At 45.7% G+C, this 27,924-nt stretch overlaps 1 protein-coding gene across 2 annotated transcripts in view; it reads right to left on the reverse strand.

Moving 5' to 3' along the window:
* Positions 1–27,924, reverse strand: part of GSTK1 (glutathione S-transferase kappa 1) — a 395,651-nt gene that overhangs the window by 134,430 nt on the left and 233,297 nt on the right. For both annotated transcript variants that reach the window (XM_069650560.1, XM_069650561.1), the window contains exon 5: positions 6,676–6,711. In XM_069650560.1, coding sequence (XP_069506661.1) covers positions 6,676–6,711 — 36 coding nt within the window. The remainder of the gene's footprint in view (positions 1–6,675; positions 6,712–27,924) is intronic.

Below are 27,924 nucleotides of genomic sequence, written 5' to 3' on the forward strand. Positions count from 1 at the left end.
GCCCGCAGTGTGTGTGGAGCCAGAGAGTCAATAGAGAGGGAAAGTCGCATAGGTTGCGGAAAGGTCCCGAGTAGTCAGGAGAGTCCAGATGGATGTTGAGATCACCCAATGGGAGGAAATGAGGAGGAGGGAGGAGGCCAGGTCAGCCCATTCCAAGAGGCAGAGAGTGGACTGTCCAGGTGGCCGATAGAAGGTGGCCATAAGGAGAGAAGATTTGGGAGAGCGAGAGCCTGCAGACTAGGTACTCGAAGGAGGAGTAGGCCTGAGTGGGACACAAGTATCCATTCTGGCAAGATCAACGCCACGCCATCCCCCCTCCCACCCTCCCCCTGTCTTCTTTGGCCTGGGCGCAGAGAGGATTTTGTAGCATTCGGGGAGGAGTGTGTCAAAGCTTGTGACAGAGCGATCCTTGACCACGTCACATCAAGGTCCACGAGTTCAAGGAGGTTGCAGATATCAGACGAGTGTTTGACAGCGGAGCGAGTGTGGAGCGTGGGAATGTGGAGCAGCTTGCCATCTTTGAAGGTCTTCCACAGGGGGAGCAGGGGATGATGGTCCCCCCCCCTAGGGTGGCAGGAGGGCCAGAGGGTTAGTGGAGGATGGCGGAGGAGCCATGGCCGACAATGGTGCCGGGACAGTGTGGCAAGGTAAGGATGCCAATGCAGAGGTGGAAGGCACAGTGGGCAAGGGAGCCTGTGCAGAGGCGGAGAAAGGCACAGTAGGCAAGGGAGCCTGTGCAGAGGTGGAGGCAGGCACAGTAGGCAAGGGAGCCTGTGCAGAGGAAGGCACAGCAGGCAAGGGAGCCTGTGCAGAGGTGGATGAAGGCACAGTAGGCAAGGGAGCCTGTGCAGAGGAGGGTGGCACAGTAGGCAAGGGAGCATGTGCAGAGGAGGAGGGTGGCACAGTAGGCAAGGGAGCCTGTGCATAGGTGGAGGAAGGCACAGAAGACAAGGGAGTCAGTGCTGAGGCAGAGGGAGGGACAGATGGTTGGGGAGCCTGGCCGGAATGAGAGGTGAAGGAGGAGCCGGTCAAAGAGAAGGAGGTTGGATTGAGGACCCTGAACCTTGATGGTTCCATTGAAGTAGACATTGATGATGACTCTGGAAATGGCGAAGAGGTCAAGGAGAACCTCCAGCGAGTGCCACCAATAATGGGAGAAGAGGCGATGGGAGAGAGAAAGCAGACCATGTAGCGCGTCCAGAGATCAGGTGAGTTAACGAAAAAAGAAGATGTCTGAGAGAGTCTCTTTGGCGGAAGCCGCGACATAAGTGTCTGCAATAGGAAGGCCTGGGTTGGAGCCCAGCATCTTCGGACAGATTTAGTGATAGAAGGATAGGAGATAGCGTAGCAGTTCGAGAAGATAGGAGCAATAGAAAGAGTTAGCTACAGTGGTACTCACTCACCAATCCGAAGTACTTCGGCACAAGGAGGAAGGGGGTGGGGAGGCATGTGGTAGTGCACACAACTAATGAGACAAACAGCCACTAGGCACAGCTTTTACTTTTTTTTTTCTTTTCAGGACAGTTGAAAAACACAAATGCGGTCCTGGGAACTAAATATGCTTTTTAGCAGGACAGAAGAAAGACAATGATCGTATGCACAGCTAAATAAGGTATTCAGCAGACAGAAGAAAGACACCATGTGATTGTATGCATAGCTAAAGAATGGTTTTCAGCAGGAGAGAAGAAAACACAAATGCGGTCCTAGGAACAGCCAAGTATGGTTTTTAGCATTGCCGAAGAAAAAGCGGACACAGGGTGCAGTAAGTTCGATTTTTTAAAGAATGGGGGGGATGGGAGTCCGATGAGATGTTAGGACAGTAGCAGTGTGTCAGTAGAAGAACAATGGTTTTAGTTGGGGAACTAACCATCACGTGACAAAAATGTTCCATTACTTGTAGTGCACCCAGACGTGTACAAGTATCCCTCTGCCTCCATGAGCACCTGAGGGGGCTAGGGGAGGACCCTCAGACACGGGCAGGCAACCATGCAATGGACAGGGGAACAGACAGTGGGCCTAGTGAGGGCCTTGGAAGGGGCCAGCGTTCGCCTGCCGGCTTGCAGATTGGCTGTAAGAAGGAAGAGCCAGCCAATCAAAGGCAGGCATGGTAGTTGCTAAGGACATGCAGCGGCCATCACAGAGTTTTGATTTTTGGATGAGTAAAGGCCCAGCTGCCCGAGGAATGCTACTTACTCGCGCAGTAGCACATTGCAGAATGCAAAACTGCTTACATTCAAAATGATTGCTTTTTTTAAATTTTCTTTTTTCTCAAAAAGTTCAAAACGAAGATTCTAATCTAATCCTCACAGACCGACACAATGTTGAAGGTGGTTGTAGTGGCCTCACAGGCAATATGTAATCAGTTTGCATGGCTTACCAGCCAGTGTCCTCTAGATGCAGGGTGCTGCAGTTCTTTCCTCGACAGTGCCGGATGTAGAGTATGCCGTGTTCAAGCATGCTGTCAGATTGGATGATGGGAGAGTGTGGTTAGTGAGGAGGATGGATAGAGGAGAAAGTGAAAATGCTGAGGAGAGAGAAAATAGTACAGAGAAGTTTCAGAGAAGTGACTAATGTGCTGGAGAAGAGAAAGCAGGAGTGAGTGAGCAGAAGACAGTAGCATTTGAACAACGCAGGAGTACATTTTCCTGTCCTGATCATACCGCTGGGATTTCCCACCCAGTCGAGGTCAGGGAGAACCTTCCGAAGACCTAAACATTTGACAGAATATGTGTAGGAGTTGGACTGCACACAGTATCTAGCCAAACACTGGCAACATTGTAAATAGTTGTGAACAGTCATTCATTTAGTTTGTTAAGAGAAGGGGATGTGTAGTAGGTCAGCTCTGCTGTCGTGTCACGTCACCCACGAGAGGAAACTTCTAGGAGGGATACGAGACGGCCGGTTGGAGAGCAGAGAAAGAAGGGCAAAGAGACTGGCAGAGCTCGATATCCATTTATCCCAATTCCGTTTAACTTACATAATAAATCCCGTTATTGCCACTTTCCCACATCTCAAATTGCTTCATTCACCAATTCAGGTTTTCAATGTGTGTAGTATTTACTTGTGCTCACTCAAATAGCATCATAGTTTCCTCAATTAGCAGCTTTCTTTCAGTTTGGTATTCAATATGGGTAGCATTTACTTGTGCTCGCTCAAATGGCATCGTAGTTTACTCAATTAGTAGCTTTCAGTTCGGCATCATTATGTGTAGCATTTACTTAAACTCGTGGACCGTTACTTATTTACGGTCCATTCGGAGTGCTCCGGTCTCCCCAGTGTCTTCTGACAATTACTGGTTCTTTGCAGCTCCTCCCGGCGGCACTCCCCGAAAGGGAAACAAACCACCAGTTCGCCACCCACACCCCCACACACACACACACACACACGCTTCTCTGCTTCACACTGCGTCTCCTGCAGCACACAGGCTTGGGCTTCTCGTTACTCTGTTGTACGCAGCGCCTGCTGCCCGTGTACCAAAGAGAGGGCTCCCGGTCATGTAAAGTCCCCCTTGCAGGTCTCCCAGGATCGTTGCTGGTGTCTCTGCTTCCTGGTCTTTTTCCAACACGGTGGATTATTTCCCCTCTCCCTCTGTAGTTGGGCTCCACCTTTTATAATCTTTACCATTATTAACAGGCCACAGGTGAAGTGGGTTAGACTTAATTGCCTGGCCTTGTATAAGCCTGTTAGTGGGACATGCCTGATCTTATTTACTGGATGTCTCCAGACCACTCTTCGTCACAGTACTAGAGTGGTGTTTGCAATAGGAAGTGTACACTACTCTTATCTGCCTCTTCCCATTCTCAGTATTTGTTGGGAAACTACAGGAAAAAAAAAAATGGGATAAAATTGCCAATATCCCATGAAAACTGAGGGAGGGTAGTTCAGGTCAGTAAAGGGGGGGATACCATGTCTCGTCTTCAGGTACCCTCTCTCCAATCCCCGAGGACCCTCCACCCAGGTGATCCTCCCTCGCTTGTCCACCTCCAGGCTTGGGATCCAAAAGCGGTGCCTTTTCCCTGGCAACCTAGACAGAAGATCCCTGGGGAGTAGATGTGAAAGCACCTTCAGGTTTTTCACAAACACCACAGTACCCGAGGTTAGAAGTAGTAAACATTGCTGGATTTTCGTCTGTGCAGCAGTGACAGACCTGGTCTCCCGATTCCTGGGTCCGGTGACAAAAGGAAGGACTCTGAATGGTATGTCTCAGCAGCAGTCTCGAGAGACGACCCTTGGCACAGCTTTCTTCAGTCTCCTTGGTCGGTCTACAGTTTTGGTACCTTTTTATCAGCTCCAACAATGGACGGTATTTGCCCAGTCAATCCTCTTCAATTTTTAAGTCCTGTAGTCTGGTGAGGCGACTTCTAAAGTGTAATTGTGCCTCGGGAGGTCCAACTGGAGCTCACCAAAGTGCTGGACAGATTCGGCCTACCAAAGACATTATACTGCAAATAGGTCAGAGGTCTCCTGGTATTCATGTTCTGCAGCTCTGGAAAGGCACAGCACCTCGGGAGATAGCTCAATTGGTAGTTCGTCTCAGGGCTGGTTGGTCCCGTCAGCCAATGAGAAATAAGGAGTCCTCTTCGGAGCACCTCGGTTGACTTGAAAACTGGGTTATGACAGCAGTGGTCGCTTCAGTCACTGGAAGGGTCTGCAGGGGTCTCTAGTCTTCAGCTCCGGTTGTTCTGTTCTACTGGTTGGCTTGCCTTTCACCTCAGGAACCTCACCTTGTATACGGTTTTCCCACACACTCGTTTGTAAACTCATCATTTTACAGAACGGGGCAGTGACTGTCAATCAGGCACTCTGGCAGACAAAGGGCAGGGGAGTGAAATACTCATCCCCCACTTCCAGCCTTTGCAGACACACTAGGGTACCCGCCAAAGGCAAAACACACAGACTTTCCCCTAAAAAGTCACAGGAGCAAAGAGAAGGGGATACTACGTATTTCCTTAGCACTTCACATAAGGTGGTGTGTGCTGATCTCATATAGGATAACATTTTAGGAAGGATACAAAGTATCCCTCTATCCTTAAGAGCAGTAGTCAGGATAAGGAATGAATCTCAAAAGGGTTCCCAGCAACACTGTACATAGGGTGCCGAAAAAGTTCAACACAGATGCTTTTAAAAGGATATGGAGGAAAGCAGACTCCATAGTAAAGATAACACACAGATCAGAGTTCCAAATGTCAGAGCAAATAAAGAATGAGGGAGTCCTTTTGGGGGAGGCTTCCCCCATTCAGGATGGAAAGAAAAAGGTCCAGAAGTCCAGCAAAAAGTGCTGGGGGGTCTCACTAGGCGAGGTGATGAAGCAGAACAATGATAGATCTCCCTGACAAAAGCCCTCAATAGTTTTGCACAACTCAAATTTTATGGAATTAGCCTTCACTTTATCTGGGAATAACAGTTCACTATAATAGCATTTGGGACTCCCTGAGGGAGACCAAGAACTCTATTCCATATTTGGCCCTCAATGTCATTTCTCTAGGTCATACAAATATGTCTCTATGGCATACGTCAAAGCAGGTAGAATCTTTAAACTAACATTTTCTCAAGGGGATAATTGAAAACATACAGTATGTTCTGTAAATCTTCATCTGGGAAATCAAAGCACGCCAGTTACTATTCTCAATCCTGAATCATGCATTTTGGCAAATTGCATAATTTGAGGATTCTTTTAAATCAAACCCTTTTACTGACTAAAAAGATCATGTCAGTAGTTGCTCTCAAGCACAAGTTTTAGAATTCACCTGCCCTTCTGTTGGATCATTAGAATAGATTTAGGCCACGGGAGTGCTCCATCAGGAGTCTCGTAAAAGCATTAGGTTGATTGGTACTGTTGGTAAGTCTCACGATGGTCAGGCAGGTAGCTCTTGATCAGCACACGTTGCATTATGTATTTGCCCAAAAGTTGGATGACTATTCTAGCTTCTCATGAGTCTGTTGCAACAATGGCTCAATCAAGAGCTCAGCACTACCTTGCTAAGCTGTCGCTCCCAAATCTGTCCGTACAACGTGACATCCACCACTTACTGGAAGTTGCTAGGCATAGTCCAAACATGCACCCAATGTGTATCCGGAGGTGGATGAAGCAGATTACAGTAAACTCGACTGACGGAAACGTGTGCATCAGTGACACCTATTGTTCAGACACTGGGGGTGTACTGACTTTGTGGGATGGACGCTTCGCTGCAAAGGGACCACTGAAAGCCACAAGCTTGGTCAAGGTTAGGTATACAGTTTTCTAGAGTAGTGACACTTCATGGACAAAGTATGGCAGGGTCTTACATACTGCGGGATGTCACAGGTTTTAACAGCAGTGACACCTCAAAGGCAGAGTTTGGCAGGGTCAGGATTCGAAAGGTGATGAGTGGTGGAAGCCCATTTCTGCAGCAGGCACACATGTTGACCAGTGCAAACAAGGGTGGTCCTGGGAGACTCTGTCAGACATGAGTCCTGGTTACAAGAGCCTGACCCAGAGTCTTTAGCTCACTATCTTTCACAGAGGAGAAATATCCCAAACATCAGTCTTTATCCTGCCAAGAACATAGATGTGCCTACCTGTACAAGTTGCTTAGGATCTGATTCTAAGATAATTTATACAAATGAGGAGCTACAATTGGGAAATGTACAGCAAAGTTAAAAGGAAAAGAGGAGATGGGAGGGCGATGAACTTACAGACAAGAGGCTCTCTGGCGTTGTGATGTCTTCATCCTAAGGAAGAGAAAAGATGAGATTTCTTTTAATGTTTTTATGAAACAATTTGTATTACCATTTCTTGTAATATACAGTGGAGTAAACATAGCGAGGGAAGGAGTCTGCAAGAGTTCTTGGTCCAAATCCATCTTGGTTCAATCGATAACAAGCCTTGGCAATGCCAATAGTTTTGGCGTTTACTGATGTTATTTGCATGTTGCATTTAGAGGCACTTATGTACAAGAAGGAGTGTGCAAACTTTCAAAGGAAGATGTGATAGGGGGGGCCAAATGAGAAGGGACATACAGCAAGGGAGGAAGCCATTGATGGAGGGTGCCATTGATGAAGAACATCCATCACATAGGAGCTCATTTCTGGTCTGGCAGAAGTGGTTTTACCACTGCTCCCATTTATAAGAACCCTGAAAGCTGCCTGAATTTAAATGGAGGTAATTACCTCCACACAAATGCGGTAATGATGGCAGTATTACCCATGTGGTATGGCTACATGCTGCATGTTCCAGGTGGAGTGCTACAAGATTCTAAAATGGGGAACTAGCTCAGAAGAGTGACAGTGCAGAGCGAGTGACTGCGCAGAGCGAGAGAGAGCGCAACAGCGCCGAAAGAGCATGGCAGTGCCGAAAGAGCATGACAGTGCAGCGAAAGAGCGTGACAACGCAGAGAGCACGACAGCGCAGAGAGAGGGAGAGTGACAGAGGCAGCGCAGAGAATCAGCATAGAGAGAAAGATTGCGCAGAGACAAGAGCATAGACAGACAGTGCATAGATACAGCAGAGAGACAGTGAAGAGAGAACCGCACAGGGAGTGAGAGAGTGCAGAGACAGTACAGATGCAGAGCGAGCAAAGACAGTGCAGATAGAGATACAACGCAGAGAGAGATACGAAGCAGAGACTGTGCAGAGATAGCGAGACTGCACAGACAGCCAGTGCAGAGAGATAGAGAGCATAGACAGACCGCACAGAGAGACAGACAACACAGAGGCAGGGCAGAGAGGCAGTGCAGAGCGTGGCAGCGCAGAGAGCAAGGAACGACAGCGCAGAGAGACAGTGCAGAAAGAGAAAGACAGCACAGAGGGAAAGACGCTGCCAAATGACATGTATGGCCATGGTAAATCTATATTGTAGGGTTACTTCATCTACCAGGCAAGTCTGTGTTGAGCAGTTATACATTTTCAAAAACAGAAAGGTCTCCATTTGTACATTTCAACTTATTATCGGTAAGAACTGAAATTGTTTAATCTGGCTTTCATTTGTACACTTAACGGGCAAATATTTCACATTTACCTGTGAAACCACCTTATTTTTACCTGGAAATAAAGCGTGTGCTGTCTCAACCCATTCATATGCCTTTTGTGTTTTGTTCCCATATGCATATCCTCCACCCTCTGCTCTCTCACTATGTGTTAATTGACCACGTCACCAGATATCCTGAGGCCATACCACCGAAGACAGTAACTGCCAGGCCCGTTGCTAAAGCATTGCTTTTTTTTTTTAAATAGGGTTGCCTTCCCTAAGGAAGTTGTGTCTGACAGAGGCAGCAACTTCATGTCCAAGTATTTGCAAGCCATGTGGAAGGAGTATGGGGTCTCCTACACGTTATCATTTTATCAACCACAGACAAAAGTCTTAGTTGAGCGATTTAACAGAACTCTCAAAAGCATTATTGGAGCTCTCGAGGAGCACCAGAGGAGGAAGTGGGATCTCATCCTACCATGCTTACTCTTTGCCTACAGAAAGGTCCCTCAACAAGGGGTTGTTTATAGTCCATTTGAACTTTTCTTTGGTCACCCAGTCAGGGTACCACTAGCTAAAGTCAAGGAAGAATGGGAGCTCCCCACTCCGGTCACTACACATTTGGTGGACAATGTGCTAGGGTTGAGAAAGAGGATCGCATTACTGATGGCTCAGGTCAGTGACAAGCTGAAGGCTAGTCAGGCATTGGTCAAACATTGGTATGACCAGAAAGCTTCCCCCAGGTCAGGAAGCCCTAAACACGAATCCCATAGGCCCAGAGCCCTATGGGATAAGTGTTCAAGTCCTTACAGAGTTGTGGATTAACTTGGTGAGGTAACCTCTTTAAATGAACCCTGGAAGGTCTAGTCAAGCCCCAAAAGTGTTCCATATGAATAGACTGATGGCATTCATGCCTAGGGTTGAAAGGGCTGTTCTGCTCTTGGCATCCAATAGAGAGGAAGAGCAATCTGAACCCCTCACTGAGCTGTTCAAAGACAGTCCTTCAGATGGCTCCAGTGTCAAATTGGCTCATCAACTGTCTCCAAGACAGATGCTCAACCCCTAACAAGAACAGAAATTGGTAAACAAGCTGGGTGCTTCCAAGTATCTCAGCACTTTTGATCTCACTGCAGGGTATTGGCAAATATCCCTGACAGAAGATGCCAAGGAAAAGACTGCATTTTCCACTCCAGAAGGGCTTTACTAGTTCAGGGTAATGCCATTTGGATTGAAGAATGCACCTGCCACTTTCCAGAGGTTGGTCAATCATGTTCTGAATGGGTTGGATTAATTCTGCATTGTGTAAATGGATGATATAGCAGTCTTCAGCCCCACTTCGGAGGAACATGAAAGACAACTAGGGATAGTGTTGCAGACCCTTCAGAAGGCCCACCTGACCAGAAAGTGTCAGACGTGTCAGGGCTCAGTGCTCTACCTTGGGCAGGGGGCTTGGGAAGATAGATTTCCGCCTCTTCCTATTAAAGTACAAGCAGTACAAGACTGGTCTAGCCCTGCAACCCAAACCCAAGTGAGGGATTTCCTGTGCCTCACTGCTGATTACAGGCATTTCATGGTGGACTATGGTACCATAGCTTCCCCCCTGACTGCCCCCACTACTCCAAAGAAACCCAACAAGGTTACTTGGTCTGAGGAGTGTAAGAATGCCTTCTAAGACTTATGAGACGCTCTGTGCCAGGCCCCTGTCCCGAGGGCCCCCGATTAGCAGAAATCTTTTATTGTGAAGACAGATGCCTCCGACACTGGGATTGGTGCAGTTCTATCACAGCTAGATGAGAAAGGTAGGGAACACCATCTGGATTTGTCAGCCGCCTGCTTAAGGACAGCGAGCTCAGCTGGTCTGCTGTACAAAAAGGAGTGTTTTTCTATTGTGTGGGCCCTTCAGAAGCTGAGGCCCTACCTCTATGGGACCCACGTCACTGTGCAGACTGACCATTAAGTGGCTGATAAACATGAAGGGTGAGAATCCCAAGTTGCTTAGGTGGTCCATTAGCCTCCAAGGCTTTGACTTCACTATTATTGAGGATAGGCCAGGTGTCCAACATGGCAATGCTGATGGGTTATCCAGAATGTTTAACCAACCTGAACATGAGACTCACCCATGGGTGGATTAGCTCCCCCTGTCCTTAGTCGGGGAGGGGCAAGCAAATTGCTCTTACTGCTCATTTACCTCTATATTTGTGGACCCCCCCAAACTTAGTTCTTTTGTTGCAGCATCCTGACCCAACTTGCCAGTGGAACACAGGCTTCAGGTCCACTCCACTGGGCTTTGGCGGATTGTTAGGGTGAAACGGACATCCTTCAGGATTTCAGTACTGAGAAACTGTTTTAGTCTTAGACGTTATCACTCTTGGTAACTGCATTTCATTGCTCAACGTACATTACTGTACTATGCAATGGGGTCCTTGCCTTTTCGGGCCCTGGTCATCCACCAAGGATTTATTGGTAACTGGACAATGTGCCGAGGAGTAGACTGGTGGCAGCAGAAGCTTTTTCATGTATTTTATACAATGGATGTGCCACAAGGTTATTTTGTCTACTCCGTTGGCCATTTTGTACGTTGGCTTTCCCTCTGGTCTTTGTGACACAGGAACCCCTTACTTGGGTATACAGATGCCAACGAAAGCTACGTCTTTTGCGGGCTACTGCAGGTCACGTATGTCGGTACACACAAAGTGGGTTGGGACAGTCTGGTCCCAATCCACACTACTGGTGCCAGGATGTCTGGTGTGCACATAGGAATGAGAGTGGCAGTGGTCCAGGATTGGACCACTGCTTGCATGCATAAGTCGGCCGATCTCATTGGATGGCTGGGTGCAAGCACTCAAGGTGTCCTGAATGCAGATCAGCAACAGGTCTGATTCGACCTGTAGTCTGAGCCAACTATCCAGAAGAGCTGAGCAGACCCAAGGACTATCTAGAACCGTGCAGAAGGTTGACACTCTGAGCCCGCTTTTGTCCAGGTAGAGCCTTGCTTTGTGCTCGATCTCCGAAGACTTATGAAGGTGCTTCACCCCCTTGGAGTGGTGGGACCAATCAATCAACATCTCCTGGTTGCCCTGCAAAAGAGTCTGTTCGGAAGTGTTCTGGGCCATCCAGTGGACTGTCCAGCTCGTACCTTGGCAGCCATGCAGGAGCTTCGTCCTTTTGCCTCGAACATTGGGAGAATCCTAGCTTGCACTGCAAAGCATCTTCTTGCCAAATTCCGTCGTCCCAGCTGCGTTGGGCCGCTAGAGTAGCGTGTATCAGAATGCGAGCATTGGGTGCCCATGCGTCACTGTGTGACAGGGCTGGTCGCTGAAGGTGGCTTTCCTGCATCCCTTCTTTTGCCACAAGACCAGCTGGTGCAAACCGGACCAGCATCTGCACCCACAGTCCCTGTGCACTGTTAAGCCGAATCAAGAACGGGAAAATCTTACCTCTGGCAACCAGCTCCAGACATGCCAAGATTGGACCCAAACCGAACTAAGAGAGGCGAGTACTGAAACCACCTACCAGTGGCCCCTTGTTCATCCATTGCATTTTATGCACAGGAGATCCCTTGTGGTCCTATCTTTGGCTTGGGGGGCCCCCCGCTTCCTAAAGTCCTCTGAAAGCAGGGAATAGCTTCGTATATCGCAGCAGAACCTACCTCGACTCTTGGAACCTGTTTTTAACCCTTCAGAATCCTTTAACTTTGCCAGCGCCTTAGAAATTGCACTTTGACTTTGCGCACGACAAAGCGCATTTACGCACGCATTGAACATTGAGCACAAGGCTCCATACAATCGCAGGGCTGGACTTATAAAGTTAGTGTTATCCATCTCCGAAGTCCGCCAATGCTATAAGGTTTGCCGGCCTTTGTCTCTTACAGGTTTTGGTGGGATTCTGTACTTTACCGCATTGACAAAAGTAACTGTAAATACTTTACAAAGTGTATTTGAGTGGTGATTTTACTGTGTTATTCACTTGTGCTTAATACATTGTATATTTGCATATACTACTGTTTAAGGGTAATTCTTGGTGTTTACTGTCTGAAAGGGTGTCCAGTCAACTCGTCGAAAAAAAACTGGTCGACTGCAATTTGGTCGACGCAATTTGGTCGAAAACCAAATGGTCGAAATTTTTTTTTTATTTATATATTTATTTTTCGGGTTTTCGTTTAGTTAAAAAAGGGGTTTTTAGAGAAAAAAAGGGGGTTGGGGGGGACCCCCCCCCCCAAAAAAAAAAAAAAGGGTTAAAATAAAAAAAAAAAAAAAATTCGACCATTTGGTTTTCGACCAAATTGGTTCGACCATTTGTCTGGTCGACCAATTTTTTCCGACGAAATGTCTGGCAACCGTCTGAAAGACCCCAAGATCATCCCCACTGCGCCAGTGACGTGACTTAGCCTTGACTGTTCTCCATGCTACTGTAGTCCGGAGTCCACCAATTACAGCACAATAAAAACCATGTACTCAAAAGTAGAGCAATCACTGGGCAAGAAGCAACACTGTTTATTTCAGCTGGGTGATCGAATGGAATTTGAACAGTAATTTTATACCAAGAAATACTATGGTCGGAAATCCATCGAAATTGTTACAAGTTCGAGAATGGACTTTTTCTATGTTTCCCCAGGAATGTCATTGGTTCGTGACCTTCACCTCCTCGAAGTTTACGTTAATTAGTGAATGGAAGCAAACAGTTTTAACAGTTTCCCATTACAAGGCCTGTCCATGTGGTACCACATTTATTAAACACCCCACCCCAGAAAGACTTGTTATTACTGAAGTAACATTTGCACTGACCGCCGGAACCTTAATGCACTGCCATTGGTCAGCACCATTGAGAACGGAACATGACACACCCTGCAGCTGGTGGGAAAGGGGACAGTCACACAATACCCGTTGGATGATGACCTTAGCAAACTCTTGTGATAGATACTTGGAGGCTGGCCACCTCCCCAGAGCTCACAAACGTACGGTCCGATTGGTTCTCCCAGGAACACCACTCCGTCCAGCGCGCCTCTCCCACAGCCACTTGCCGATGGGCATTGGCAGTCACGTGACCGGCACACTGATACAGAGCCCCCCCCCCCCCTCCCTGCTGCCGTGTAAGGTGGCTAGTTTGGCTGAATGGCCTGTAATTGCATCACCTTGTTCTAGTTTTATTTTATGTGAGGAGTAGCCTAAGCACCCTCCCCCCAACCCCCCCCATTTGCTGATCGCATTGTGTTGGTCACATGCTTCAGATCAAAGATTCCCAGGTCCAGCCCACCTGAGGGATTTCCCACTGTGTTTATGATGGTCCTATTTTGATCCTTTATTTAGCTACTCATAGGACAGGGTCTTGGACTGCCATTCCCGGTGAAACCCTTTGTACAGGGCGTCTGTGGCTTAGAATACCAGTGTCATTAGTATTTTTGTTCCATCAGGTGAACACTCCCACATAATGCTTTGTAATTTTCTGATGGGGGTGCTGTGAAAATAATTTCTACTTCATTCTCCCTTTCATTCATACTGGGGTGTTCCTCACCCAATACCTCCTCAACCTTTTTTTTGTAATGCTATTATGTAACCCTTCTTGAGCTGGTAGCATTTATACTGGATGATCAAACGACCGATGAGGATCGCGACTAGCACAGGGACAATTATCTTAAATGCTGCCACAAGCCAGTTGGGTGCCCAGGTGAACAATTAATGCAGCCAGGTTGAAATCTCTGGCGTTTCTTTTGCCATTCAGCAATATTAGCGGGACTTGTGGTACAGCACGTGCTCGTCATCTTATGGCACACCCCTCCCTCCATTGTTGTCTTAAGATCCAGAATGAAATGATTTTGGAGGGTCATTAATAGTAGAGCCCATAGCACTTCACACACCGCGTTGTCCCTTTTCGGTTGGACAGCAGTTTGCAGCGCGTGATCTGCAACCACTTTGCATTGGCTGTAGCTTGTATACCGGGAAGCAGGAGAGAATAAGAACGATGCTGAGCTGACCAATTTCAAATGGGGTGGAGTGTTCTCTAAGCTCTTGGTGGATTCCACTGAGAGATAGATGCTGCTGAACCTTTTCTTCCTTGTTACCTTGTGTTTGTAGTTCTGCAGTCACTTCTTTAGATACAGCCAATCATTGAGTGGTAGCAAGTCTGCGCGGGGCACAACCAAAGTAGAATTATGTAGGGTTACCATTGGGCACACCCCCTCTCAGTCTGGCGGAAACTGGGCGTATGCTCTCATTCCGCATGCCCACCAGGTGTCCATCACAGCTACAGTCCTCTTTTGCAACGCTGCCATGTCTAGAGTCCTGCTGCAACCAGTATTGATCCCCAGCATGATTGTTCCATTCTAAAAAACAAAATACTGTGAGCGGCTTGGTTTTCTGGATGTGGGTTTTCGTTTATCCATGTTAAAGCATGAATATAACTGTTCCAAATTTTCTTACATCCTGCATTTATTTTCTCAACCACCCTTTCCTCAAAGCCCACAAGTCCTTCTGCGCAGCACTGTGCCATTCTCCTTTCCCACTTTCCATTGTGCAGTACCAAACCCTGGATTTGCATCAAGGGTCTGGTGTGGCACCATGGCACATCGTACCTCATGGAGAACTTAAAGTATATTCTTTTATGGACAGTGGGCACAGGTTTTTCTTTTTGAGCCCATTATGTTAGATATTCTACAACCAGGTGCTTACTCTTTTCTCCCTGGGCCATACTTTCTAGCTGTATGACGTTGTCCTATACTCCTCCCCCTCATCAATCCATTTTATGTCCCTTGAACATACCCCTAGTCCTGCACAAAGCTACATGTAACAGACATCTTTCCTCTTCTGGCAAGAATTGCTTCTGCATTCCTGTGAGGTGTGGGATGAGTGAGCACACGTAGAATGTACCATTGGTGCTCCCTCGCCCCATCTTCATTTCTCCATACCATGCATTTTGTGGCCACTGACAATTCTGTAGAATTCTATTGGGCTATTATACTTCGCTTAGTGCGTGTATCCCCATCACCAACAGCTGATGGGCCCAATTTATCCTCATGTGCTAAATGCCAGAAAAGACGAAGACAGAAAACAAAGACGCAGAATACAACACTTTTTACATTTATCCCACTCTTCTCTTTAATACCACCCCATCTTCTTTTCCTTTGTCCATCCTCCATCTCTATTGTGGGTCTTAAGTTATTGTAATACAAAATGTTAATGTAATTTGACTAATACTTCCCATCAAGTGATTCCACCTCTACCCGATGTGCTGCTAGTATCGCGACAAACATCTGTGTGATGAATCCATGCACGTCATTCTTTTATTTTACTGCTGTGGGTGTTGAGAAGACCACTTTCAAAGAAACACAAATTCAAGGCTCTTTCCGCTTTGTCACTGTGTTTCGAATAAGTACCTTGTCTCCTGGATAAAAAAAGTTTTGTGGAAATTCGACAGGCTTGTGCATAGTCTTCAATGTTGGTTGGTTCAGGTGTAGATTGCTGGACCTGGCGGGAATCTTAAAGCACAATGGTGATCTGAAATGGTCTTACCTTTCGTTGCCAAGCATTTCTGAGCTAGGGTTAGCATCTGAAATTGAATATGCATTCTCCTCGTTTTACAAATTCATACCGAGTCAGATGGTGATCCGCAGAAGTTGAGTTTGAGGGCAAAAAGTGCAAGAGTGAGGCCAAAAAGTCACTTTCAGCACATCGTCGTTAGCTTAGCCAAGTGCTCTTTTAGTAATCAATTCATTCGCTCCACAATCCTGTTCGACTGCAGCCGGTAAAGAGTGCAAAGTTTGTGTTTAATCCCCAAGAGAGGAGTTCTCTCCTCAAAGAGATTGTTGACAAAGTGTGGCCCATTGTATGACCTTATCTCCTCCCCTTTACCCCATCTGGAGAATACTTCCCTCAATACGAACTTCGCCACAGATTTTTCATCATTCTTTGCACAGGCCTCAACCCAACATGAAAATTGATAAACAACTAGGATTAGGTACCTGTAGGAGGCCCATTTTTCTTGCATGCCAACATAATCGATATGCAAGTGCCGGAAGGGCCCTTTCAGCTGTGGTATCGTTCCCTGCAGTTTTTAAAGTATGGCCAGACAAACTGTTTGCAAAACCATACAATTTCCCATGAACTCATTCACGCGATCATGCATGTTTGGAATATGCCATTCTTCACTCAGTTCTGTAGCTATGCTTTATTTGGATGCACGAGTGGTGTAATGTACGTTCTTAACACATTTCTGGGCATTACAGGCTTACCTGTGCTATTCTGCTGCCAAATCAAGTCCATTGGTGACAGTGAACATCCTCTTTTTATCCACTGCTCCTTTTGCCCTTTTGGTACTTGTAATTCCATTATGTGTAACATGCGGATTGTGTTAAAATGTCCCTCCCTTTCTTCTTCCCCCACTATTTTCCTTTTGGCTGCGATGAGTGGCACCCTTTTCTCTTCTCCGGGGGTACCTCTGAACGCCCCATTTCTCTGGTAAATATGCTGCTGCTTTTGCCGCTCTGCCAGCCATTTTGATTCCCACTGATATCCAGTCTTGTTTTCCTGCGTGTGCGGCACATTTTATTGCTACCTCTACTGAAACCTTTAGAACCTCAATTAATTATTTTAGTAGTTCTATATGCGGTACGGGTGCCCCATCACTTCTATTGAATTACCTCATTTCCCACTGTGACAGTCCAGAATGGATAGTTGACGTGTGCCCTTATCGACAATTCTGATGCCTGTGCTGAATAATGCGATGGTGGATGCTGCCGAAATGCTATTACATATTCCCCATTTATGCAGCGCTCTATTGCTGCACTAGTAGGTCTCTTTCCGGTCTCTGGGTCAATACTTGATGACCCGTCAATATAGAATGGTGTCTGCTCCCACTATTTCTTCCTCTTTTACCGGTTTGTTCCCTTCCATCCTGTCGATGTGCACAGCACAGCCATATATGTAATCTCATTTCTCTATTGGTTCTGCTAGGTAGATTGCTGGGTTTACGCTTCAGCAGTTTACCACCTCTATTGCTGGGTTGGTTAATATGACCTCATATCCCGATGCTCATTCGGTAGTTTGTGTACTGTGATTTCTCAAGAATGGTGAATAAGGAGTGTTCCATGTGCAATACTACAGGACACCCCATGGTAATCGTGGATGCCTTCTCAACTAAAAACACTGCAGCTGCAAGCGAATGTTAGCAAAGGGGAAGTGTCCTTGCATGAATAGGTCTAGGCTTCCACTGTAGTAAGCTAGTAGTTTATGTCCCTGCGGCTTCTTTTGTTTGAGGACAGCCGTCATCAATGAGCCATCTACATGTGAGAAATAGAATTTATTGCTGTAATTTGGGGTAGCTAACACTGGTGCATGTGCCAGCGCATGTTACGCTCACCTGATATCCACGTGGACGCCACCCAGCCCTGGTTGGATGATTTGCACTCTCGAACCCTCTCCCGGTCCCTTTGTAAGGCCTCCGATTAAGGATGGGTCTGCAATATAGGAGAGCTGGATACAATACCAGATTGTCTTTGTTTTCCCACCTCCCTTGGCCTCAAATCCATCCTCCCCCTTGGGCCCTCTCCTCACCTTAATATTGTAAAAGGTGGATTCTCCGTCCTGCTCCTCGTGGCAGGGGCGCGTAGATGTGGGGGGGCGTAGATATGGGAGGGGGTGAGCAGCAATCAAGTTAATTCACTGGTGCAAGCCCCCCCCGTCGGAATCCAGGCCTGCTGCGACTCCGTAGGTTTGCTGCTTTACAGTCTTTATATGCAGTTCTCATGTTCCTCTTAGTTCGAATAATAATAATGTCTTGCTTCTTTCCTTTTAGGTATGGAAAAGTATTTTGGTGTTGTCATGCAGTTTGAAGATGAGCATGGGCCGGCAGGTGAAAGCGCGGTGTGCGCGATGCTGTCCGGTGAGTAATGCGCGATGCGCGGCACTGTTTCGCCTTTTATATTGCTAACCTGGGTCTTTTCTCTCCTTGTAGGTTGCGATGTTCCTCGCCGAGCACCAGCAATGATACTGACCAGGAGATGACTAACCAGGTAAGAATTGTGTGCTTTCTTCATTCGGGAGGAAATGTGAATAAACACTTACTAGTGCCGTCTTTCTTTCTCCTCTTTCCAGGTTATGGTATTCCAGGATGCATGCAGTGCCGGATGATGGAGTTCGTACCTTCAGGTGAGTGGAACTGAAGTCGGCGATGTATTGAAGACAGGGTACTGTTCCAGGTAAGTTTTGTAGTGTTTTTTCTCTCTCTGCAGGTCCTTCGTTTCAGGTAAGCTGGCATCAAAAACCTGGACAAGGTGAGCGTTACGCTGGCCACAGCAGAATAACGCAAAGCATGTTCTGCTGTTTGGTTGTGGTTTAAATAGTCTCAGGTAAAGTAGTCCAGGTAAAATAGTCCCAGGCCTGCCACACCCAAAGTAGTCCAGGTAAAGTAGTCCCAGGCCTGCCACACCCAAAAGACTAGACCGCATAACTCAGTTCCTTGTAACTGAGCTATGTGCGTGCCTCCATGTTGGCTGACCCCCCCCCCAAAGTTAAATAGTCCTAAGTAAATAGTCCCATTCTAATGTTGGTCTTCATGATGGTTATGAGCCTGGCACCTAAGGCGCCAGGACTGACTCCAAGAGAGTCTTGGATGAGGTTTTAAGGCCTTTGACTTGGCCCTAACTGGAAGACTGACTTGCCAGTGAGGGCCAGGGGCAAGGGTCATGACAGCATCTTAGTTCTATGAAACTTTCATTCATTTCAGATTTCCATTTTATGTCTCTTCTCTTTTTGTGCTTCAAGGCCCTTTAGTAGTGGTTTCTCGAATATGGCATAATCAAAGTCCCATGCTCTGCAGTAATTGAATAGAACTAGAAACCTCTGCATCTGTTGAATGTTGGCCGAGGTGGAAGCAGTTTGAACCTGCAGCTCCTGGTCCCTCCCTGAAGCTATTTCATACTAATATGAATACTAAGAAGAAAATTCAGGAACCTGAAAATCCTTCATCTAAAAAACAAAAGCAGCTTTCAGATATGGATGAGGAGAATCCCAGCATTCAGGATTTGTTCAAATTGATGAGACAAGTTGCTCTGGACATGGCTGAAGTGAAGACAACCATGGCTGAGATGAACCTAGCGGTTGCACATCTGGATACAAGAGTTTCTGAATTGGAGAAAAAATCTTCTAATATGGGGTCTGAGATGGCAGGGAGTTACAGAGCCTATAAACTCCTGAAAACGGATTTACAGAGTGAGAAAAGCAAACGCCTGGAAATGGATTTGAAACTGAGGGAGAGAAATATCAGACTGGTCGGAGTTATTGAGCATGCTGATCCCAAGGCTGAGGAATTGATACCACTGGTTATGCAGATTGCTAAAGAGTGTTATGGAGTGGACAACATCAGTGAAAATGACATTGATCATGCATACCGAGTCGGTAGAGCCCCTGGCTCCAGACCTAGGCACATATTGGTATCCTTCACTCACTCCAGGAAAAGGGAATCCTTTTTGACTGCATCTAGGAATAGAGGAACAGCTTCCTTCAAAAGTAAGTCAATATATGCCTATCCTGACTATCCTAAGGAACTTGTGGAGTCTAGGAGAGCTTTTAAAGGTGTGAAAGACTTGGCAAGGGAGCTTCAGGTGAAGGTCTACTTGAATAAGTTTAATTTATTAACATTGATGCTGCCAGAAGGTGATAAAACTACATCTGATCCTAAGGAGGCGTTTTCCTGGCTGGAGGATTTTCGAAAGACACGTAATATTGCTGATTAATTGAGTTATTTGACAAATACACTCCGTTTTCAGTGTATTTGGAGTTGTTTTTAAACATTAAAATGGCGCCTGTTATACGTTACAGTTAAACGTTTTTTTTTCCTTCGTGGAATCTGGGCTCGGCCGTGCAGGAGAAAGCTTGTTTACTTGAGGAAAGAACCAGCTGATCAGTCACGTGCCCGGATGTTTGTCTCAGGATTACGTCTGCTCGCCGGAAAATGGGACCGTTTATTGCGGAGCTGCTGGGGAATGTAGGCATCGCTCGAATGGCAGAGCATGGAATGGACACGGTGAGGTGTATGGTGGATTTCCCCTCCCTCTCTTTACTTTGCGTGGCCTGCTTTTGACAGAGACTGTGAGCGGCAGCAGAAGTGTATCAACTGTTTACGAGGAGGGGGGCCATTCATGGAAGCACGGTGGCTTGCAGGAGCTGGAGAGCTACGTTCGAATGCCTGCGCTCTCCAGCTGACTGACCTTTGTTATCTCAGGGCCTGCTGGGGAAGGGGAATGCTGGAATGTACGAGGGTCCCCCCCTTTTTCCTCCAGTGAAATCCTTTGTGCTGGGGTCTGATGCCACGTTATACCCAACTCCCGAGGTGTGATCTCTTTCTGGCATGTTTGGGAAGGCCCACCTGCATCAGGGTTGCAGGGCATTGTTATTTCCATTCCAGGCGTGGGGTTTACATGTCAACGTTATCATCGACCTTATCACCGTCAGACACTTTTCCTTGGTGCTCTATTGGACCGCAGTGTGGTTACCACATTGCGGTCAATTACTGCCCAATATGTTGAAGTGGAGACTTTATATTTTTTTTTCATACTGGAGTGTTGGAGCACCTGAAATAGCGCTGCGCTGCGCTGGGGATGTGGTATTTTGGCTTTTTGGTTTTTTATTTGGCTGATTTGTTTCTGCAGGCACATGCTTCATGCTGCCAAGATTTTCCACATGTGTCAGTGCTCCTATGTCCTGTCTCTACTGGGTTGTGATTGTGCTCATCTTTTACGGACAAGTTCTGCAACTGACCACTTTCGGTACCCAATGGGTGACTTCCCCTCCTTCATTTACATGACCATGTTTTGCACTGTTCTCTCTGGCCCATTTTCGGCTGCTGGAGGGATGGGGGGTGGGGGCTGCGGGGACTGCAGGGACTGAGGGTGCTCGATTAGAATGGGAAAGAGGCCCTTGCCAGCTCAAGTGCATTTTAAGTGACATGTGACTTGTTAGAGTGGTTTTAGAGACAAACATCATTTTGGTGGATGTATTTCACCTCCTTGCGGTGCCCTTGCAGTGTGCCCCCGCTTCTGGTTCCTTCAATGGCTGCCTGTGTTTGTATCAGTTTGAGGGGGTAGCGGGTGCAATTCTTTTATGAAGGTGGGTGCGGTGGTAGTTGTGGGAGTTTTTATTTTTTTATTTTTTTTATATTGCTTATTATATATGTACAATGATCTATACCAGCACAATGCTATATCCCGTTCCCATCATTGGGCTTCAGTAATGATGGGGATCTTAATAAGTATGTTATTTAGTGTGTTAGTTCAATGATATACTGCATTTAATATTTGATTGTGGTTGCCATTCGACCTGTATAGTGTTTAATTGCTACATAGGGGGGTTCCGATTAGTAATTACTTGTTCTTGAGTTGAGTGCTCCATGTTTTCCTGGCATGTGGTGTGGTGAGTGATTTGTTGGCTGTTGGTTCATGTTATGATATGGGGAATTTGCAGCTCTTCATTGTATCATACTGCACACCTTGTGTTGATTGTTTGCGGCTGTGCACTATCTGCTATGTCTGGGGAGATTTCATTGGCACTATTGGGGTACTGTGACTTTGCTGTCGTGATCTGGTTGGGCCTGTTGGTGTGAGCTACATGTATCGGCTTATTTTGACTGCTAGGCTGAGGGGACATGTATTGTTTATTTATTTATTTACAGATGGTTTGGCTAATTGCTTTGTGGTTGTTTTTTCTTGTTGAGGTATGTATATGGTTGTAGGGATTGCAATTTGGTTCTTGGTTTTCAGCAGTGATGCTTGTGTTCATGTATGGACATTTGTAATCTTATTCGGGAGGGTGCCAGGGGTATTGGGGTTTTTTTTTCTTTTCTGAGCGCTTGTAACGTTGGCGTCATATTTCTGCTTTAGGGGGTTAGGTTTTTCTTGGGTTATTTTGTTTTTTGAACTAGTGCTTACTTTTTGGTTTCATTTCGGACCTTTCATTATGTCTGCTAGCAGGGAATCGTGTCTTTCGATCACCTCATGGAATATTAATGGTATGAATAATCCGGTGAAACGGCAGAAGATTCTTAATTGTATTGAGGATATGAAATGTGATGTTTGTTTTTTGCAGGAAACTCACCTATTGAAAGAGGATGTAAGTGTTTTGCAGAAGAGGTGGGTTGGCAATGCCTTCACCTCCTGCTATTCCAGTAAAAGCAGGGGTGTTGCAATTCTTGTTCGAAAAGGTTCGCCGATTAAGATTTTGAAAACTCGCAGTGATAAAGCAGGCAGGATGATTGCTCTTTTGATGGATATTCAGGGGACTAAGAATGTGTTTTGCAGTATTTATGCTCCATCTATAGATGATGGCTCCTTCTATAGGGATCTGTCGCAGTTATTGCTTGATCTAGATTGTCCCAATATTTTGATTGGAGGCGATTTTAATCTGGTTTATGATCCTTCTATTGATCGCTCAACTCAGAGGATGATTCAGAGGAAAGATATTCATTATCGTTCATTCAGGAATCTTATTGAGGATTTTGATTTGAAAGATTGCTGGAGGCTGCAATACCCTAATGTAAGGGGAATTTACCTTTTATTCTGGCTCGCATTTGAGTTATTCGAGAATTGATATGCTACTCACGGCGGGTGGAGTGACCGCGAATTTGTTAGACAGCAGCATTGGCTCTATTGCTGTTACTGATCATGCTCCTGTCTTTATGCAGGTAGCTCTGAACTTTGAGTGCTGTAGATCGTTTCAATGGAAAATGAATACATCAATTTTATATGATGATGTCCTTTTGGAGAAGCTCCGGACTGAGGCTGAATTTTTTGTGTTGGAAAATACTTCGGGAGAACTCAGTAAAAGGACTATCTGGGAGGCCTTTAAATGTACAATGCGAGGTCTGGCTCTAAGTTTGTCTAGCAGCAAAAGGAAGAAAATGCATAGGTTGACTTCAGATATTGATGCTCGTATTATTGGGGTGACGAGGGAATTGGTGTGTACTCCGAATGATGATGGTAAGAGGAATGAGTTAAGGAAGCTGAAGAGGGAACTAGATGACATTTTGAGTATGAAAGCTAATAACGATTTGTATAGGATCAAGTGTACTTATTTCGAACGAGGCGAAAAATGTGATAAGTGGTTAGCTTACAGATTGAGACAGCAACACTCTGAGGGTGCCATTACTTCAGTTCAGGACGGGAATGGTGCGACTACTTTTGATCCGCGTGAGATTAATGCAGTCTTTAAGACCTATTATGCTGATTTATATAGAGACGAATCTGATGTTACTGGTCAAGGTGAGCATTTTATACACGGGTTGGATGTTCCAAAGGTTAATTGTGATGAGGAGGAAGAGTTGAACAGACAGGTCACGATTGATGAAATCAGATCTGCCATTGGTAAATTGAATTCTGGGAAGACTCCGGAACCTGATGATTTACCGGTTGAGTTCTATAAAATTCTGCCGGAGAGGGTGTTGGGTCTTTTGAAGGATATGTATACTGAATCCAAGGAAGCTGGACTTCTCCCGTCGTCTACAAACCATGCTACTATTTCAGTCTTTTTAAAGAAGGGCAAGGATGGTAATTTGCCGTCAAACTATCGACCAATCAGTTTGATAAACACTGACAATAAGATTTTGGCTAAATTACTTGCTTTACGGATTGAACAACTCATGCCGAAGCTTATTCACACTGACCAATCTGGGTTTGTTAAAGGCCGTAGGACTTCCAGTAATATCAGGAATTTGTTATTTACCATGTCACATGCACAGGATTTAGATGAAGACGTGGCGATTTTCTCCCTAGATGCTGAGAAAGCATTTGATCGAATTAACTGGCAATATTTGTTTATGGTTTTACGAAATATGAACATGGGAGAGGAATACATTGCGTGGGTGGCCCTTTTATATGCTCGCCCCACAGCCAATGTTAAAACTAATGGCTTATTGTCGGAATCTTTTGATTTACATAGGGGCACTAGGCAAGGTTGTCCATTGTCCCCTTTGCTGTTTGTCCTAGCCATTGAACCGCTGGCTATTGCATTGAGAGGTGATTTGAATTTGCAAGGTGTTTCCTTTCACGGTGTTGAACAGAAGATTTGGTTCTACGCAGATGATCTTTTATTAGTTTTGAGGAACTTGGATTTGTCTTTGCATTCGTTGATGAACACACTTAATTGGTTTCATGAAGTGGCTGGATATAAGATTAACTGGTCTAAATCGGAGGTAATGCCGGTGACTGCACTTTGTGATAAGTCTTTGGTGGTGGGGTTTGGATTTCAATGGTGTGAGAAAAAGCTGAAATACTTGGGGGTTTGGTTGACTCCGGATGTTAGTGATATGGTTGAAGAGAACATGGGTATGGTTTGTAAGGAACTGAAATTGAACGTCCAAAGGTGGTCGGTACTGCACCTATCTCTGTGGGGTAAAGTAAATGCGCTAAAGATGAATTCTGCACCAAAAATTAATTATATTCTGAGTATGCTTCCCCTGAAAATTGGTCAATCCTTTTGGAAGTTGATCGATACCACTCTCCAGTCCTTTCTTTGGGATGAGAAACCGCCTAGACTGAAGCTTTGGAAACTCCAGCTCCCGGTCGAGAAGGGGGGACTAGGTGTCCCAAATTTTAAGGCATATCATATGGCCTTCTCGTGCCAATTTTTTCTTCCTTTTCTGAAGGATTCTCCTAGTGAATGGGAGATGGCAGAGGCAAGTGTGATGGGCCCACTCGCCCCAAGAGCGATATTCACGACTGTTAGCAAACGTGGTAATAGATGCCCCTTGACGGAGTTTCTAAGAGACGTTTGGAAGAATATCTATGATATGTGTGGCTCGGTTGCTCTGAAATCGCCTGATGCATCTCTGTGGCTGAATAAAGCTATAACGGACAATGGCAAGTTGTTGTTTTGGCCGGAGTGTTTTCTTGGCGGAATTCAATGGATTAGTGATGTTTTTAAAGATGGAAAATGGATTGACTTTGCTGAGTTAAGTGCTACTTTTACTGTTGAAAATTTTTCTATCTCGGACTTCAGGAAATTGAAGAGATGTATTGGTGAAGTGCATTGTGACGGGGATGTGAATGTTGAACTTTTCACTTCTGGCGTTCAGTCGCTTGCGAGTAGGGTGTATCATCGAATTGTATCGAACTATAAGGAGAATACTGAATTACTAGATGAATGGAGCAGAAGACTGGGTTGTGAAATCAATCCTGACCTGTGGCTTGTGATGTGTGCGAATGTGAAGCTTTGTTCGATAAGTTTGACTGAACGGTCGAGACAAATCAAAATTCTCAATAGAGTTTTTTGGAGCCCGGAAAGGCTTAAAAATAGAGGTTTGTCTGATTCTGATGTTTGTTGGTGTTGTTGGAGTGAGAAAGGCAGTATGGAACATTTGCTGTGGGACTGTGTGAGGGTTCGTGGCTTTTGGCATGAGGTTTGTATTATTTGTCTCGGGGTTCTGAACCAAAATGTTGACTTGGATTTTAAGACTATGGTGCTGGGCTGTGATGATTTACTGGACGACCTTTCACTGTCGGAAAAGAAATTTTTGTTCAGAGGTGCTTCTATTTGCAAAAAAATGATTTTGAGGAGCTGGAAATCGTGTCTCTCACCAATATTGGAGGATTGGATTACAGAAATGAACTGCTTAGCGAATATTGAGAAATTTATATACAGGAAAATGGGGAAATTGAGTTTACATACAAAGGTCTGGGGAGCTTTTTTGAGTAGGTACTAGTTCATCGCTTATTTCTTTCCTTTTTCTATTCCTACATGTATATATCCTTTATGCTGTGTTGTGATATTTTGTGATTTATTGTTCAGTTTTGTTCTAAGTACTAAAATTAAAATAAAGAATTAAAAAAAAAAAAAAAAAAAAGAAACCTCTGCATCTCTTTTCACCATTCGTGGGCGGGTGGTTGAATGAATGGCCTGTGTCCTTTCAGGTGTTATTCTACGCCCTTCAATGGATATTATTTGCCCTAGGTACACGGACGCTTTTAGGCAATACTGTTGTTGTGCATCTACCTGGTACCCTTTTTCTGCAAGTACAAAAGGTGCACCGATTCTGTTCTACACTCTTTATTACATATTAGCAGATAGTCAACATATTGCATCACAGTGCTTTATGTTTGCACACTGCACAGATCCATTTGTATTAGACCATTGTAAATGCGGGGCATTCGCAGTACCCCTTGGGCAAACAAGTCTGTTCGAATCTGGTTCCACGATACGTTAAGGCGGTCAGATATCTTGAGTCTGGGTGCAAAGGTATAGCAAAGAAGTCCTTTTTCAAGTCAATGACTGAAGTACTTTGCATATTGCACAATATTGTGGCGGGTTTAGAAACACGAAATCTGCTTCCACCACTTCATTAAGGGGCGCTAATCCTGGATGAAACGACATGACCCACCCTTTTATTTCTTTATCGGAGAGATTGCTGTGTTACAGGTCGAAGTCTGAATTTTGCCTTGCTGCCATAATGCGTGCAAAGTGGAGTATATCCTCTTCACCTGCCTCTGGTCTGTTTATTTTCCTTCTTCACTAATTGTATGAAAATGGGCACCATTTTATCCAATATCTGAACTGGGCAAGGTATCTGTATCTGGAACGCCAACTCCCCTTGCTCCTCATCGGTGAACAACTGTTCATCCGATATTGTCAAGGTGGGATCAATGCACAGCACTGTTCACCACTCCATGTTGTCATTGTCTGTTCCACACAGAATGACCATGTATTTGCGTATTACTGCTTCTTCGAGCTGTTAACACCATTGTTTTCCCCTTCCTTCTGACATTGTAGTCAGAAGAGGAATTCCGAAGCTAGTCAGAAAACCTTCTCCTGTATTCCCGGGACCCATCCTAACAGAACTTCGACCCCGTACAGAAACACGCTGTGGTATAGTGGCTGAGCTCACAAGGTGCTTTGCGTGTGTGCTCCCAAGAGAAGAGCTGCTACCTTGGCATAGTAAATGCCGGGCGTGGAGCACACCATCCCTTTCTCTGTGAAAGACATGGTTGCATTCAGTTTGCTGAGTAAGTCTCCCCAAGATATTGATTGGCGTACAGTAAGGACACTACGAGGTGCTTCACTATTTTTAGTGGTAAATCTTTTGATACTGTAACCATGACCACCGTCCCAGAAAATCCCTGCATATCCATCACTTTGTTAGATAATGTGAATCCCCACTCCCTAATGCAGGATTTGGTTGCTCCTACATCTATTAGAAATGAGGACTATTGGTCCTATTTTCACTGCTAACTCTGGTTCCTCTTCAGGGTCGCCGGCTACTGCTAGGATTTTACACACTCAGACTTTCTATGGGCCCCATATTGCTGTGTATTGTTCAACGGGAAGGGAGTCCCTCCTATAACACTGGCACCTGTGTAATGGGGCACCACGTTTTGCCCCAGCACTAATGTAGTTCTGCCTCCTATTGCGGGTGGCTCAACCATTGCTGGGATCATTACCGCGTGTCGGTTGTCGTTCCTTGGGGCTGCACTCCTCCCTGCTGTGCTGGCATCTGCGCTGATTGCATCTGTCGTGGAGGACACTGCATCTGCTGCCACTGGAGCCCCTGTTGTGCCACTTAGATTGCCTGTTGCATAAAATCGACAGGTACGCGCCACATGTGCCATATGTAGCATCGTCCGAAAACCCTGTAGCCTAGATATCCTACTCTTCCCCGTTGTACTATTGTCGCTTGTATTTCAGGCCAGCCTTTAGCTTCTATACCAACTACCTTGTCCAAGGAATCCTGTACTTCTGTTGGGAGTCCTTTTACTAGTATGTGATAGAACAATGGTATGCATTCGTCCCAGGACCTTGGCGTCTCTTGAGTTGATAAATCCTGAACTTGTATGGGTCATCGCCACCTTTCATTTTGTAAGCCATCACTGTCCCAAGGTCATAGCTGTCTGGATACATGCTCCTTAAAACTTCCCAGACATGTTCTTGGCAATTGTTAAATGGAGCTCTGTCATGAGCATTGGTGCTCAATTTCACTCCTTTATAGCAAGCCCGATTCCATATTT

This window comes from Ambystoma mexicanum, chromosome 3p (genome assembly GCF_040938575.1).
Source record: "Ambystoma mexicanum isolate Mex_15411 chromosome 3p, UKY_AmexF1_1, whole genome shotgun sequence".
NCBI lineage: Eukaryota > Metazoa > Chordata > Amphibia > Caudata > Ambystomatidae > Ambystoma > Ambystoma mexicanum.